Source organism: Heterodontus francisci, chromosome 29 (assembly GCF_036365525.1).
Source record: "Heterodontus francisci isolate sHetFra1 chromosome 29, sHetFra1.hap1, whole genome shotgun sequence".
NCBI classification, from domain to species: Eukaryota; Metazoa; Chordata; class Chondrichthyes; order Heterodontiformes; family Heterodontidae; genus Heterodontus; species Heterodontus francisci.
The window spans coordinates 4,444,343-4,459,663 of NC_090399.1; the positions used below are offsets into that span (position 1 = coordinate 4,444,343).

General features: G+C 44.3%; 1 protein-coding gene across 1 annotated transcript in view; it reads right to left on the reverse strand.

Annotated features, from left to right (window-relative positions):
- The window catches only part of skic2 (SKI2 subunit of superkiller complex), a 97,071-nt gene that overhangs the window by 79,889 nt on the left and 1,861 nt on the right, over positions 1–15,321 (reverse strand). Inside the window, exons 2-7 of the mRNA XM_068009368.1 lie at positions 13,859–13,980; positions 12,845–12,954; positions 11,624–11,741; positions 10,911–11,025; positions 5,214–5,288; positions 4,975–5,028 (exon numbers count right to left, since the gene is read on the reverse strand). Coding sequence (XP_067865469.1) covers positions 4,975–5,028; positions 5,214–5,288; positions 10,911–11,025; positions 11,624–11,741; positions 12,845–12,954; positions 13,859–13,980 — 594 coding nt within the window. The remainder of the gene's footprint in view (positions 1–4,974; positions 5,029–5,213; positions 5,289–10,910; positions 11,026–11,623; positions 11,742–12,844; positions 12,955–13,858; positions 13,981–15,321) is intronic.

Sequence of the window (15,321 nt, forward strand, 5' to 3'; positions counted from 1 at the left end):
CAACTCTCTGGGATAGACAACTCCAATGATTCACAACTCTCTGGGATTGATAACTCCAATGATTCACAACCCTCTGGGATTGATAACTCCAATGATTCACAACCCTCTGGGACAGATAACTCCAATGATTCACAACCCTCTGGGATAGATAACTCCAATGATTCACAACCCTCTGGGATAGATAACTCCAATGATTCACAACTCTCTGGGATAGATAACTCCAATGATTCACAACCCTCTGGGATAGATAACTCCAATGATTCACAACCCTCTGGGATAGATAACTCCAATGATTCACAACCCTCTGGGATAGATAACTCCAATGATTCACAACCCTCTGGGATAGATAACTCCAATGATTCACAACCCTCTGGGATTGATAACTCCAATGATTCACAACCCTCTGGGATAGACAACTCCAATGATTCACAACCCTCTGGGACAGATAACTCCAATGATTCACAACCCTCTGGGATTGATAACTCCAATGATTCACAACCCTCTGGGATAGATAACTCCAATGATTCACAACCCTCTGGGATAGATAACTCCAAAGATTCACAACCCTCTGGGATAGACAACTCCAATGATTCACAACCCTCTGGGATTGATAACTCCAATGATTCACAACCCTCTGGGATAGACAACTCCAAAGATTCACAACCCTCTGGGATAGACAACTCCAATGATTCACAACCCTCTGGGATTGATAACTCCAATGATTCACAACCCTCTGGGATAGACAACTCCAATGATTCACAACCCTCTGGGACAGATAACTCCAATGATTCACAACCCTCTGGGATTGATAACTCCAATGATTCACAACCCTCTGGGATAGATAACTCCAATGATTCACAACCCTCTGGGATAGACAACTCCAATGATTCACAACCCTCTGGGATAGATAACTCCAATGATTCACAACCCTCTGGGATAGATAACCCCAATGATTCACAACCCTCTGGGATAGATAACTCCAATGATTCACAACCCTCTGGGATTGATAACTCCAATGATTCACAACTCTCTGGGATAGATAACTCCAATGATTCACAACCCTCTGGGACAGATAACTCCAATGATTCACAACCCTCTGGGATAGATAACTCCAATGATTCACAACTCTCTGGGATTGATAACTCCAAAGATTCACAACCCTCTGGGATAGATAACTCCAATGATTCACAACCCTCTGGGATAGATAACTCCAATGATTCACAACCCTCTGGGACAGATAACTCCAATGATTCACAACCCTCTGGGATAGATAACTCCAATGATTCACAACCCTCTGGGACAGATAACTCCAATGATTCACAACCCGCTGGGACAGATAACTCCAATGATTCACAACCCTCTGGGATAGATAACTCCAATGATTCACAACCCTCTGGGATAGACAACTCCAATGATTCACAACCCTCTGGGATAGACAACTCCAATGATTCACAACCCTCTGGGACAGATAACTCCAATGATTCACAACCCTCTGGGACAGATAACTCCAATGATTCACAACCCTCTGGGATAGATAACTCCAATGATTCACAACCCTCTGGGATAGATAACTCCAATGATTCACAACTCTCTGGGATAGATAACTCCAATGATTCACAACCCTCTGGGATAGATAACTCCAATGATTCACAACCCTCTGGGATAGATAACTCCAATGATTCACAACCCTCTGGGATAGATAACTCCAATGATTCACAACCCTCTGGGACAGATAACTCCAATGATTCACAACCCTCTGGGATAGATAACTCCAATGATTCACAACCCTCTGGGATAGATAACTCCAATGATTCACAACCCTCTGGGATAGACAACTCCAATGATTCACAACTCTCTGGGATAGATAACTCCAATGATTCACAACCCTCTGGGATTGATAACTCCAATGATTCACAACCCTCTGGGATTGATAACTCCAATGATTCACAACCCTCTGGGATAGATAACTCCAATGATTCACAACCCTCTGGGATAGATAACTCCAAAGATTCACAACCCTCTGGGATAGACAACTCCAATGATTCACAACCCTCTGGGATTGATAACTCCAATGATTCACAACTCTCTGGGATAGACAACTCCAATGATTCACAACCCTCTGGGATAGATAACTCCAATGATTCACAACCCTCTGGGATTGATAACTCCAATGATTCACAACCCTCTGGGATAGACAACTCCAATGATTCACAACCCTCTGGGACAGATAACTCCAATGATTCACAACCCTCTGGGACAGATAACTCCAATGATTCACAACCCTCTGGGATTGATAACTCCAATGATTCACAACCCTCTGGGATTGATAACTCCAATGATTCACAACCCTCTGGGATAGAGAACTCCAAAGATTCACAACCCTCTGGGATAGACAACTCCAATGATTCACAACCCTCTGGGACAGATAACTCCAATGATTCACAACCCTCTGGGATAGATAACTCCAATGATTCACAACCCTCTGGGATTGATAACTCCAATGATTCACAACCCTCTGGGATTGATAACTCCAATGATTCACAACCCTCTGGGATTGATAACTCCAATGATTCACAACCCTCTGGGATAGATAACTCCAAAGATTCACAACCCTCTGGGATAGACAACTCCAATGATTCACAACCCTCTGGGATTGATAACTCCAATGATTCACAACTCTCTGGGATAGACAACTCCAATGATTCACAACCCTCTGGGATTGATAACTCCAATGATTCACAACACTCTGGGATAGATAACTCCAATGATTCACAACACTCTGGGATAGATAACTCCAAAGATTCACAACCCTCTGGGATTGATAACTCCAAAGATTCACAACCCTCTGGGATTGATAACTCCAATGATTCACAACTCTCTGGGATAGATAACTCCAAAGATTCACAACCCTCTGGGATTGATAACTCCAAAGATTCACAACCCTCTGGGATTGATAACTCCAATGATTCACAACTCTCTGGGATAGATAACTCCAAAGATTCACAACTCTCTGGGATAGATAACTCCAAAGATTCACAACCCTCTGGGATTGATAACTCCAATGATTCACAACTCTCTGGGATAGATAACTCCAAAGATTCACAACCCTCTGGGATTGATAACTCCAAAGATTCACAACCCTCTGGGATTGATAACTCCAATGATTCACAACCCTCTGGGATAGATAACTCCAAAGATTCACAACTCTCTGGGACAGATAACTCCAATGATTCACAACCCTCTGGGATTGATAACTCCAAAGATTCACAACCCTCTGGGATTGATAACTCCAAAGATTCACAACCCTCTGGGATAGACAACTCCAATGATTCACAACCCTCTGGGATAGATAACTCCAATGATTCACAACCCTCTGGGATAGATAACTCCAATGATTCACAACCCTCTGGGATAGATAACTCCAATGATTCACAACCCTCTGGGACAGATAACTCCAATGATTCACAACCCTCTGGGATAGATAACTCCAATGATTCACAACCCTCTGGGATAGACAACTCCAATGATTCACAACCCTCTGGGATTGATAACTCCAATGATTCACAACCCTCTGGGATAGACAACTCCAAAGATTCACAACTCTCTGGGATAGATAACTCCAATGATTCACAACCCTCTGGGATAGATAACTCCAATGATTCACAACCCTCTGGGATAGATAACTCCAAAGATTCACAACCCTCTGGGATAGATAACTCCAATGATTCACAACCCTCTGGGATTGATAACTCCAATGATTCACAACTCTCTGGGATTGATAACTCCAAAGATTCACAACCCTCTGGGATTGATAACTCCAATGATTCACAACCCTCTGGGATAGATAACTCCAAAGATTCACAACCCTCTGGGATTGATAACTCCAATGATTCACAACCCTCTGGGATAGATAACTCCAATGATTCACAACTCTCTGGGATAGATAACTCCAATGATTCACAACCCTCTGGGATAGATAACTCCAATGATTCACAACCCTCTGGGATTGATAACTCCAATGATTCACAACCCTCTGGGATTGATAACTCCAATGATTCACAAACTTCGGAGAGAAGAAATTTCTCAACTCAGTCCTACATGATCGGCCCCTTATCCGAAGACTGTGTCCCCGTGTTCTAGGTCCCCTAGCCACAGGCAACTGCCTCTCAGGGCCTATCCTGCAAAGCCTCTTCAGAATCTTGTATGTTTCAATGAGATCACCTCTCATTCTTCTAAACCCCAGAGAGTTTGGGCCCAATTTACTCAGCCTCTCATCAATGGACAATCCTCTCAACCCAGGAACTAATCTAGTGAACTTTTGCTGTTCCGCCTCCAAAGGAAGTATATCCTTCCTTAGATATGGAAACCAAAACTGCACAGTGCTCCAGCTGTACACCAAAGTCCTGTACAATTGTAACAAGACTTCCTTATTCTTGTACTCCAATCCACTTGCAATAAAGTCCAATGGACCATTTTGCCTTCCTAACTGCTTGCTGTACCTGCATGCTAACTTTCTGTGCTCCTTCTAAGAGTCCATTCAAATCTCTCCGAACATCAATATTTAGAAGTTTCATGCCTTTTAAAAATATTCTGCTTTTCTATTCTTACTCCTGAAGTGAATAACCTCCCAGCTTCCCACATTATACTCCATCAAATCCACATTATGTAGGGTGAACTGCCCGTACAGTACTGTGGTTATGTTAAAAAGGTTCTGCCTGTCTCAGATACCATGACTATTCTTGTGACTTAAAGCAGGGAGAGTTCTCCTGATGTCCCAGCTCCCTCAAACCATACCAAAAACAACACAAACTGACTGTCGTGTTTGCCTAAAAATAGCACTAATTTCAAAATTCCAGGGCTACGAAGCGTTTTGGGACTCCTGAAGATGTGAAAGGCACAGTTTAAAGATACAGCCATTCTCTTTCTCCCTTTGAAAGGATTGCAGACGAAACGCACTTAGTTCAAAGTGGTTACCTGCTTGTTTGAAATCCAGTCCTTTTTTCCATCCTGGAGGCACAGTCAGTAAATCTGTAAAAACACACAAGCAGAGTGTTTTGTACCTGCCCGTGAATCTTTAGTCACAGAGTAGCCAGGTGTAAGTGGGAACCACGAGGGGGAAAGGATCGACCAAATCTCCGAAACACTTACGGTTCTGAACACTGGGAACCACGAGGGGGAAAGGGACGACCAAACCTCTGCTCCAAAACACTTACCCTTCTCAAAGTCAATACTTTCCTCAAATTCTCCCACTGACTTAATCATATCCAAACTTGGCTCATCCATACCCCCTACAGAGAGGAAGGGAGGGGAGTGTGGAGAGGGAGCAGTGGATTAGGGGAGGGACAGAGAGAGAACAAGAATAAATTAATTACTTACATACATTATAAGAGACTTTGCAAAACAGTAACCCTTCTGTGCTTTTCCCCCCCTCACATGTTTATCCAGCTTCCACTTAAACTCATCTATGCTATTCATCTTACATATTATATACGCATTAGGAGCAGGAGTAGGCCACTCCGACCTTTGAGCCTGCTCCGCCATTCAACCAGATCTGATTGTCAACTCCACATTCCCGCTTCCTCCCAATAACCTTTCACCCCCTTGCTTATCAACAATCTATCTACCTCTGCCTTAAACATATTCAAAGACTCTGCTTCCATCGCCTTTTGAGAAATAGAGTTCCAAAGACTCACGACCCTCAGAGAAAAATTTCTCATCTCTGTCTTAAATGGACAACCCCTTATTTTTAAACAGTGACCCCTAGTTTTAGATTCTCCCACAAGGGGAAACATCCTTTCCAAATCCACCCTGTCAAGAGCCCTCAGAATCTTACATCTTATATGTTTCAATCAAGTCGCCTCTTACTCTTCTAAACTCCAGCAGATACAAGCTTTCAACACATGAACATCCTTCCTTATATAAAGAGACCAATACTGTACACAGTACTCCAGATGTGGTCTCAACAATTCCCTGTATAACTGAAGTATACCCACCCTACTTTTGTATTCAATTCCCCTCGCAATAAACGATAATATTCTATTAGCTTTCCTAATTACTTTCTATACCTACATACTAAACTTTGGTGATTCATGAACAAGGACATCCAGATCCCTCTGCATCTCAGAGCTCTGCAATCTCTCACCATTTAGTTAATTTGCTTCTTTGTTATTCTTCCTGCCAAAATGGACTATTTCACATTTTCCCACATTATGCTCCTTTTGCCAGATCTTTGCCCACTTACTTAATCTGTCTATATCCTTTTGTAGCCTCACGTCCTCTTCACAACTTACTTTCCTACCTATCTTTGTGTCATCAGAAAATTCAGCAACCATACCTTCAGTCCCTTCATCTAAGTCATTTATGTAAATTGTAAAAACTTGAAGCCCCAGCACAGATCCCTGTGGCACACCACTTGTTACATCTTGCCAACCAGAAAATGACCCATTTATGCCTACTCTCGGTTTCCTGTTAGCCAGCCAATTTTCTATCCATGCCAATATGACATGAGCTTTTATTTTCCGCAATAATCTTTGATGTGGCACCTTATCAAATACCTTCTGGAAATCTAAGTACAGTACATCCACCGGTTTCCCTTTATCCACAGCACATGTTACTTCTTCAAAGAACTCCAATAAATTGGTTAAACATGATTTCCCTTGCACAAAATCATGTTGACACTGTCTGATTATCTTGAATTTTTCTAAATGCTACAACGTCTTTAATAATAGCTTCTAACATTTTCCCTAAGACAGATGTTAAGCTAACTGGCCTGTAGTTTCCTGCTTTCCGTCTCCCTCCCTTTTTGAATAAAAGAGTTGCATTCGCTATTTTTTAATCTAACAGAACCTTCCCCAAATCTAGGGAATTTTGGAAAATCAAAACCAGCGCATCAACTATCTCACTAGCCACTTCTTTTAACACCCTAGGAGAAAGTCCATCAGGACCCAGGGACCCGTCAGCCCACAGCTCCAACAATTTGTTCAGTATTACTTCCCTGGTGATCGTAATTTTCTCGAGTTGCTCAGTCCCTTCCATTTCCTGATATACAGCTATTTCTGGGATCTTACTTGTATCCTCTATGGTGAAAACCGATGCAAAATATCTGTTCAATTCATCTGCCATCCCCTTATTTTCCATTATTAATTCCCCAGACTTACTTTCTCTTAGACTAACGCTCACTTTGTTAACTCTTTTCTTTTTTAAATAGCTATAGAAACTCTATCTGTTTTAATGTTTCTCGCTCGCTTTTTCTCGTACTCTAATTATTCCCTCCTTATAAATCTTTTAGTCATTCTTTGCCTTTTTTTAAAATATTCTGTCCAATCTTCTGACCTGCCACCCACCTTTGCGCAATTATATACTTTTTCTTTAAGTCTGATACCATGTTTAACTTTTTTAAGTTAACCACGGATGGTGGGTCCTCCTCTGGGAATTTTTCTTTCTTGTTGGAATGAATCTATTCTGTGTATTCTGAAATATCCCCTTAAATGTCTGCCACTGCATCTCGACTGACCCATCGCTTAACCTAATTTGCCAGTTCACTTCAGCTAGCTCTGCTTTCATGCCCTCATAATTGCCCTTATTTAAGTTTAAAATACTAGTCTTGGACCCACTCTTCCCTCCCTCAAACTGAATGTAAAATTCAGCGTATTATGATCACTGCTGCCTACGGACACCTTCACTATGAGGTCATTAATTAATCCTATACTGTTGCACAATACCAGGTCTAGTATAGCCTGCTCTCTGGTTGACTCCAGAACGTACTGTTCTAAGAAACTATCCCGAAAACATTCTATGAACTCCTCATCTAGGCTACCTTTGTCCACCTGATTTTTCCAGTCTATATGCAGATTAAAATCCCCCTTCATTATCGCCGTACCATTCTGACGAGCAGCCATTATTTCTTCCTTTATACCCCGTCCTACCGTGTGGTTACTGTTGGAAGGCCTGTACACCACTCCCATAAGTAACTTCTTGTCTTTATCATTTCTTATCTCCATCCAAACCATTTCTACATCCTGGTTTCCTGAACTTAGGTCATCCATCTCAATTAATAATGGTATTAGCACAATAAACAGAGGCCACCCCTCCACCATTTCCTAGCTTCCTGCCCCTCCTAAATGTCATGTACCCATCAATATTCAGGTCCCAACCTATGTCATCTTGCAGCCATGTCTCTGTAATGGCCATCAGATCGCACTTATTTATTTCTATTTGCACTATCAGTTCATCTGTTTTGTTTCGAATGCTGCATGCATTCAGATACAGAGCCTTTAGTTTATTCCTTTTATTATTTTTGTAACCTCCAGCCTTGTATGCTGACTTACTCTTAGATTTGTACTCACTGTCCCTTTCTGTCAGTCTGTTTATCATTTCCCATATCAATACCTTTCTCTCTTGCCTTGTCTCTGCTCTTTGACTTACCACATCTTCCCAAATTTGATCCCTTGCCTCCACTATTCAGTTTAATGCCCTCTCTTCATCAAACTTAACCCACATTCTCACCCCTCTATGAGTAAGGTTGGTGGGAGTGCGTGTTTAACAGGGAGAGGTTTGTAGCGGGGACGAGTATGTTGAAGGTTAGGGTCAGTTAATTGGGGCTGTGTTGTTGTGGAGATCAATATGATGAAGGTTGGTGATGTGGAGAGTGATGTAGTTGATTCTGAGACAAGGGTCCTGAATCTTAATAAAGGAAACTACGAAGGTATGAGGCGCGAGTTGGCTATGATGGATTGGGAAATATTACTTAAAGGGATGACGGTGGATAGTCAATGGCAAATGTTCAAAGAGCGCATGAATGAACTGTAACAATTGTTTATTTCTGTCTGGGGCAAAAGTAAAATGGGAAAGGTAGCCAAACCATGGCTTACAAGGGATATTAGAGGTAGTATTAGATCCAAGGAAGAGGCATATAAATTCACCAGAAAAAAAACAACAGACCTGAGGATTGGGAGCAGTTTAGAATTCAGCAAAGGAGGACCAAGGGATTGATTAAGAATGGGAAAACAGAGTATGAGAGTAAGCTTGCGGGGAACATAAAAACTGACTGTAAATGTTCTATAGGTATCTGAAGAGAAAACAAAATGGTGAAGGCAAATGTAGGTCCCTTACAGTCAGAAACTGGGGAATTTATTATGGGGAATAAAGAAATGGCTGACCAACTAAATGCATACTTTGGTTCTGTCTTCACAAAGAAGGACACAAATAACATACCAGAAATGTTGGGGAACACAGGGTTTAGTGAGAGGGAGGAACGGAAGGAAATCAGTATGAGTAGAGAAATGGTGTTAGGGAAATTGATGGGATTGAAGGCCGATAAATCCCCAGGGCCTGATAATCTACATCCCAGAGTACTCAAGGAAGTGGCCTTAGAAATCGCAGATGCATTGGTGGTCATCTTCCAAGATTCCATAGACTCTGGAACAGTTCCTACAGATTGGAAGGTAGCTAATGTAACCCCACTGTTTAAAAAGGGAGGTAGAGAGAAAACAGGGAATTCTAGACCAGTCAGCCTGACATCGGTAGTGGGGAAAATTCTAGAGTCCATTATCAAAGATTTTATAGCAGAGCACTTGGAGAACAGTGGTAGAATCGGACAGAGTCAGCATGGATTTACGAAAGGGAAATCATGCTTGACAAATATACTAGAATTCTTCCAGGATGTAACTAGTAGAGTTGATGAGGGGGAGCCAGTGGATGCGGTTTATTTGGACTTTAAGAAGGCTTTCGACAAATCCCACATAAGAGTTTAGCATGTAAAATTAGAGTGCCTGGGATTGGGGATAGTGTATTGCAATGGATAGAAAATTGGTTGGCAGACAGCAAACAAAGAGTAGGAATAAACAGGTCTTTTTCCGAATAGCAGGCAGTGACTAGTGGGGTACCGCAGGGATCGGTGCTAGTCCCCCAGCTATTCACAATATATATTAATGATTTAGATGAGGGAACTAAATGTAATATCTCCAAATTTGCAGATGACAAAACTGGGTGGGACGGCAAGTTATGAGGAGGATGCAGAGAGGCATCAGGGTGATTTGGACAAGTTCAGTGAGTGGGGAGATGTATGGCAGATGCAGTATAATGTGGGAAATGTGAGGTTATGCACTTTGGTAGCAAAAACAGGAAGGCAGATTATCTAAACAGCTATAAACTGAGAGAGGGGAATATGCAACGAGACCTGGGTGTTCTCATACACCAGTCGCTGAAGGTAAGCATGCAGGTCCAACAGGCGGTAAAAAAGGCAAATGGTATGTTGGCCTTCATAGCGAGAGGATTCGAGTACAGGAGCAGGGATGTCTTGCTGCAATTATACAGGGCCTTGGTGAGGCCACACCTGGAATATTGCGTGCAGTTTTGGTCTCCTTATCTGAAGAAGGATGTTCTTGCTATCGAGGGAGTGCAGTGAAGGTTTACCAGACTGATTCCTGGGATGGCTGGACTAATGTATGAGGAAAGATTGAGTTGGTTAGGATTCTCTTCGCCGGAGTTCAGAAGAGTGAGGGGGGATCTCATAGAAACCTATAAAATTCTAATAGGACTTGACAGGGTAGATGTAGGAAGGAAGTTCCCGATGGTGGGGGAGTCCAGAACCAGGGGTTATAGTTTAAGGATATGGGATAAACCTTTCAGGACTGAGATGAGGAGAAATTTCTTCACCCAGAGAGTGGTGAGCCTGTGGAATTCGCTACCACAGAAAGCAGTTGAGGCCAAAACATTGTATGTTTTCAAGAAGTTAGATATAGCTCCTGGGGCGAAAGGGATCAAAGGATATGGGGGGGGGGGGGGGGGGCGGTGGGAAGCAGAAACAGGCTACGGAGTTGGATGATCAGCCATGATCATAATGAATGGTGGAGCAGGCTCGAAGGGCCGAATGGCCTACTCCTGCTCCTATTTTCTCTGTTTCTATGTACCTGGCCAGAATGGGTAATTGGTGGAACTGCCTCGTACAGACTGCTCTGGGGGACCGGGCGGCCGCTGCAGGGAGAGTGAATTCTTTATCGATAATCCCGTATCATCCAGGAGTACCTGCCAGGAAATGAAACACAGCAAGAGCTTTCATTAATGCAGCAGCTTTAACATAGAAAGTCGACCCAGGGCGTTTCACGGGAAAGGTTACTGCCAAGGAAAGTACTCTCATCGTAGAGTTGCAGTGCCAGCAGGTATAGAATCAGAGAAAGATACAGCACCGAATAGGCCATTTGGCCCATCGAGTCTGTGCTGGCTTTTTCCAACAGCAATCCAGTTAGTTCCAGTCCCCCACTCTTATGTAAAACAGTTTTTCCTCACGTTACCTCTGCAAATCTGTGTCCTCTAGTTACCGACCCTTCAGCCGCTGGGAACAGTTAGTCTTTACTAAGTCAACTGACCCAGTCATAGTTTTAAACACCTCTATCAAAGCTTCTCTTAGTTTTCTCTTATTATTGTTTAATAAGTCATCTGTCCCTCAAATTAAATACAACTTATAGTTAATGACTGGCAGCTGCTAAGACAACAGACACCGCCTCTGTCCCCTTTTTGCACCCGATCAGCTTCCTCAACGAACGGGTTCAGTCATAAACTGCCCTGCGTTTGGGAAACCCCTCCCCCGCCCACCAGGCCCTGCTGCGTTGCCCCCACCCCATACCTCTTTATAGCCCAGTAACTCCCCCGTCGTCTGGTTCCGCTCCACTTTCAGCGTTGAGTGAACTGGGGTGACATCCACGTGATACAAAGAATCCAGACACACTTCCCTGGGCCAGACCCTTCAAAACAAGCAAAAAGGAACGCCCTTGGGATTAAAGAGAGCGGAAAAAGGCAGAGTCGGGATGAAGTGCCGGCGCGAGTGTGTAATCCCGAGACGGAGAAGTTACGCTACACCTGGTTAGACCACGCCTGCAATACTGTGCACAGTTCTAGTCTCCATATTACAAAAAGGATATGGAGGTACTGGAGAAGGTGCCAACCAGATTTACAAAGGATGATAGCAGAGCTGCACTATTATATCTATCAGCAGAGTGAACAAAGTGGAATGTTTTTCTCTGGAAAAGAGAAGGCTGAGGGCTGACCTGATTGAAGACTTGAAGATTTTGTAAAGGTTTAATTGGGCTGACAAAGAGATACTGTTTCCACTTGTGGGCGAGACCAGAACTCAGGGCCCTCAATATTAGACAGTCACTAATAAATCCAACTGGGAATTCAGGAGAACCTTCTTTACCCAGGGAGCAGTGGGAATGTGGAACTCACAACCACAGGGAGTGGTTGAGATGAATAGAAGGGGGGAACGTTTAAGGGGAAGCTGGATCAACACATGAGAGAGAAAGGGACAGAAGGACTTTTTAAAATATTCTTTCATGGGATTTGGGCATCGCTGGCAAGGCCAGAATGTGTTGCCCATCCCTAATTGCCGTTGACAACTGAATGCCTTGCTAGGTCAATCACATTGCTGTGGGTCTGGAGTCACATGTAGGCCAGACCAGGTAAGGACGGCAGATTTCCTTTCCTAAAGGACATTAGTGAACCAGATGGGTTTTTAGGGTAATCGATGATTCAAGGCATCATTACTGAGACTAGCTTTCAATTCCAGATTATTAATTATTTAAATTTATTAATTGAATTTAAATTCCACCAGTTGTCGTGGTGGGATTCGAATCCCCAGGGTCTTAGCCTTGTCCTCCAGATTAATAGCTGTGACATTACTACTATGGGAACATGAAATTGGGTGGGAGGAGGCTCATGTCGAGCATGCAATAGCTGGGCTGAATGGCCTGTTTCTGTTCTGCAACTGCTATGTAATTCTATCTGCCTATTTTTTTTTAATTTATATTCTTCTGATACCATACCATAGGCAGTAGAGGGAGGAACTTACTTTTGAGAGTTTTCAAAGTGATGGAGGGGAAGTTTTTCGGGGTCGGACAGGAAGTGCTGCTCTGCCTCAGTGATGAGGTCCAAGGCGTAGGGTGGCAGGCCATGTGGAAGCTAGTTAGGAAGCAGAAGAGAGAATGGTCAGTAAGTGGCACAGTGGTTAGCACCGCAGCCGCACAGCTCCAGAGACCTGGGTTCAGTTCTGGGTACTGCCTGTGTGGAGTTTGCAAGTTCTCCCTGTGACCGCGTGGTGCTCCGGTTTCCTCCCACAGCCAAAGACTTGCAGGTTGATAGGTAAATTGGCCTTTGTAAATTGCCCCTAGCATAGGTAGGTGGTAGGGGAATTGAGGGAAGGTGGGGATGTGGCTGGAATATGGGATTAATGTAGGATTAGTATAAATGGGTGGTTGTTGGTCGGCACAGACTCGGTGGGCCGAAGGGCCTGTTTCAGTGCTGTATCTCTAAATAAATAACAGCTACACCATGCTCCGGATCCTGGATACACACAATGCAATCCCAGAACACTGGAAAAATCCTGTAATACACAAGTGGAACTTGCCCGATTCTGGCACCCTGAACTCCCTGAGGAGCATTATTAAAGAAGCAGGGGGGAGCATTCCTACCCACAGTGGGGAGGTGAGTGCAGGTGGTGCGGGCACACAGCACACCCTGCAGAGGGAAGGGAAGGAGTCCCTCTCCGCGGACGGAACGGGGGAGTAGGTTGAGGAGGTCCCTCCCTGCGGTGGGAACCACTACATTGATATACTACACCATGCCCACACTACAATAGCAGCTACTAATGTCAGGTACTGTACAGCTCCCTTGTTACATCTCAGCAGAAGGGATTATGTGTGGCCTGTAATTCTGGTCACAGCTCAAGTCCGTATATAAATATAGGACTTAACAAATGGAAGCTGAATGACCGCTCACATCTGCTGCAGTCAAAACGTTTGGTTAAATGGGTGCTCGCGGTGTCCCGCAGACTGCGTTCCCAAGGTAAGAGAATATGGATACTCACTGTGGCCAAGGGGAAGATGTATCCGTTCCTCTTCACAGGCTGTGTTATCAACTCGAACTTTCCTGAACAGCCCACTTCCAAGATGGACAACGGAAGGTCATCGGGATCTCTCGGAAGCATTTCTTTACAGCAAGCAGCAAAGATAGAAATATCAGACAGGTGTTCACAGTTCTGAGCGGCTTTGACAAAATAAATAAGGAGGGATTGTTTCCAGTGGCAGGACGGGGGGGCAACCAGGGGACACAGAGTTCAGCTATTTGGCAAAAGACCCACAGGGGAGATAAATTTGTGATGTGGAACTTGCTATCGCAAAGCATGGTATCGGCATCTTTCAAAAGGAATTGAATATAATCCTGAAAAGGAAAAATTCGCAGTGCTACGGGGAAAGAGCAAAGGGGAGTGGGACTAATGGGATAGCACTTTCAGAGAGCCAGCACAGGCACGATGGGCTGAATGGCCTCTTTTTGTGCTTGAGAGTCCACACCAGGGATGTACCGAGAAGGGAGCGGGTTCCCTGCACATTCAAGGAGGTTAATCCGGTGAAGAGAGAGAGCTGGGACTGTGGACACCTGGGGGAGGGTCAGTCACAATCCAAGTTCATTGCTTCTCCCAGCGAGGGGAGCCAGGCGCTCAGCAGCTCGCCCGTGCACATGCTCTCTCTCTCTCACCAACCACTCAGGCCCCCCTCTGAGGCCTGACGAGGACGCACGAGATTGAGAGCATCTCAGGCCTACAAACTGCAGAATTCCACCACTGCCTGCCAAATCCAAGTCAGGAAATGTGAGCAAATGAAAGTGTTGCATTTCTATAGCGCCTTTCACAACCTCAGGACGTCCCAAAGCGCTTTACAGCCAATGAAGTACTTTTGAATTATATTCACTGTTGCAATGTAGGAAACACAGCAGTCAATTTGCACACAGCAAGCTCCCACAAACTGCAACATGATCGGTGTTTCAGTGATATTGATTGAGGGGGAGATAATAGTCAGGACACTAGGCATAACTCCCCTGCTCTTCTTCAGATAGTGACCGTGGGATCTTTTACATCCACCCGAGAGGGCAGACGAGGGCTTTAACGTCTCAACCGAAAGGCAGCACCACTGACAGTGCAGCACTCCCTCAGTACTGCATTGGTGTGCCAACCCGGATTACGGGCACAAGCCTGACCCCACGACCTTGTGCCTCGGAGGCGAGACAGCTGCTCACTGCGGGAATAGATAGGAACTGCTGGGTAAGGACCTGTGCCCGAGGAAACTCAGAGTCAGACCAGGCATTAGCTGGTACTGAGGCCTTTTTAACCCAGGCTGATTTCAGAAACACCCTGCGTCTCGCAAACCCACTGGCCACAACCCAGCCGCCTCTCGCCTGACATAGTATATAGGGCAGAAGTAGGCTGTTTGGCCCAGCCAGTCCCTTCTTCCCCTTGCAACGGGACACAATTAGTTGGCATTGCGCACTCACTGA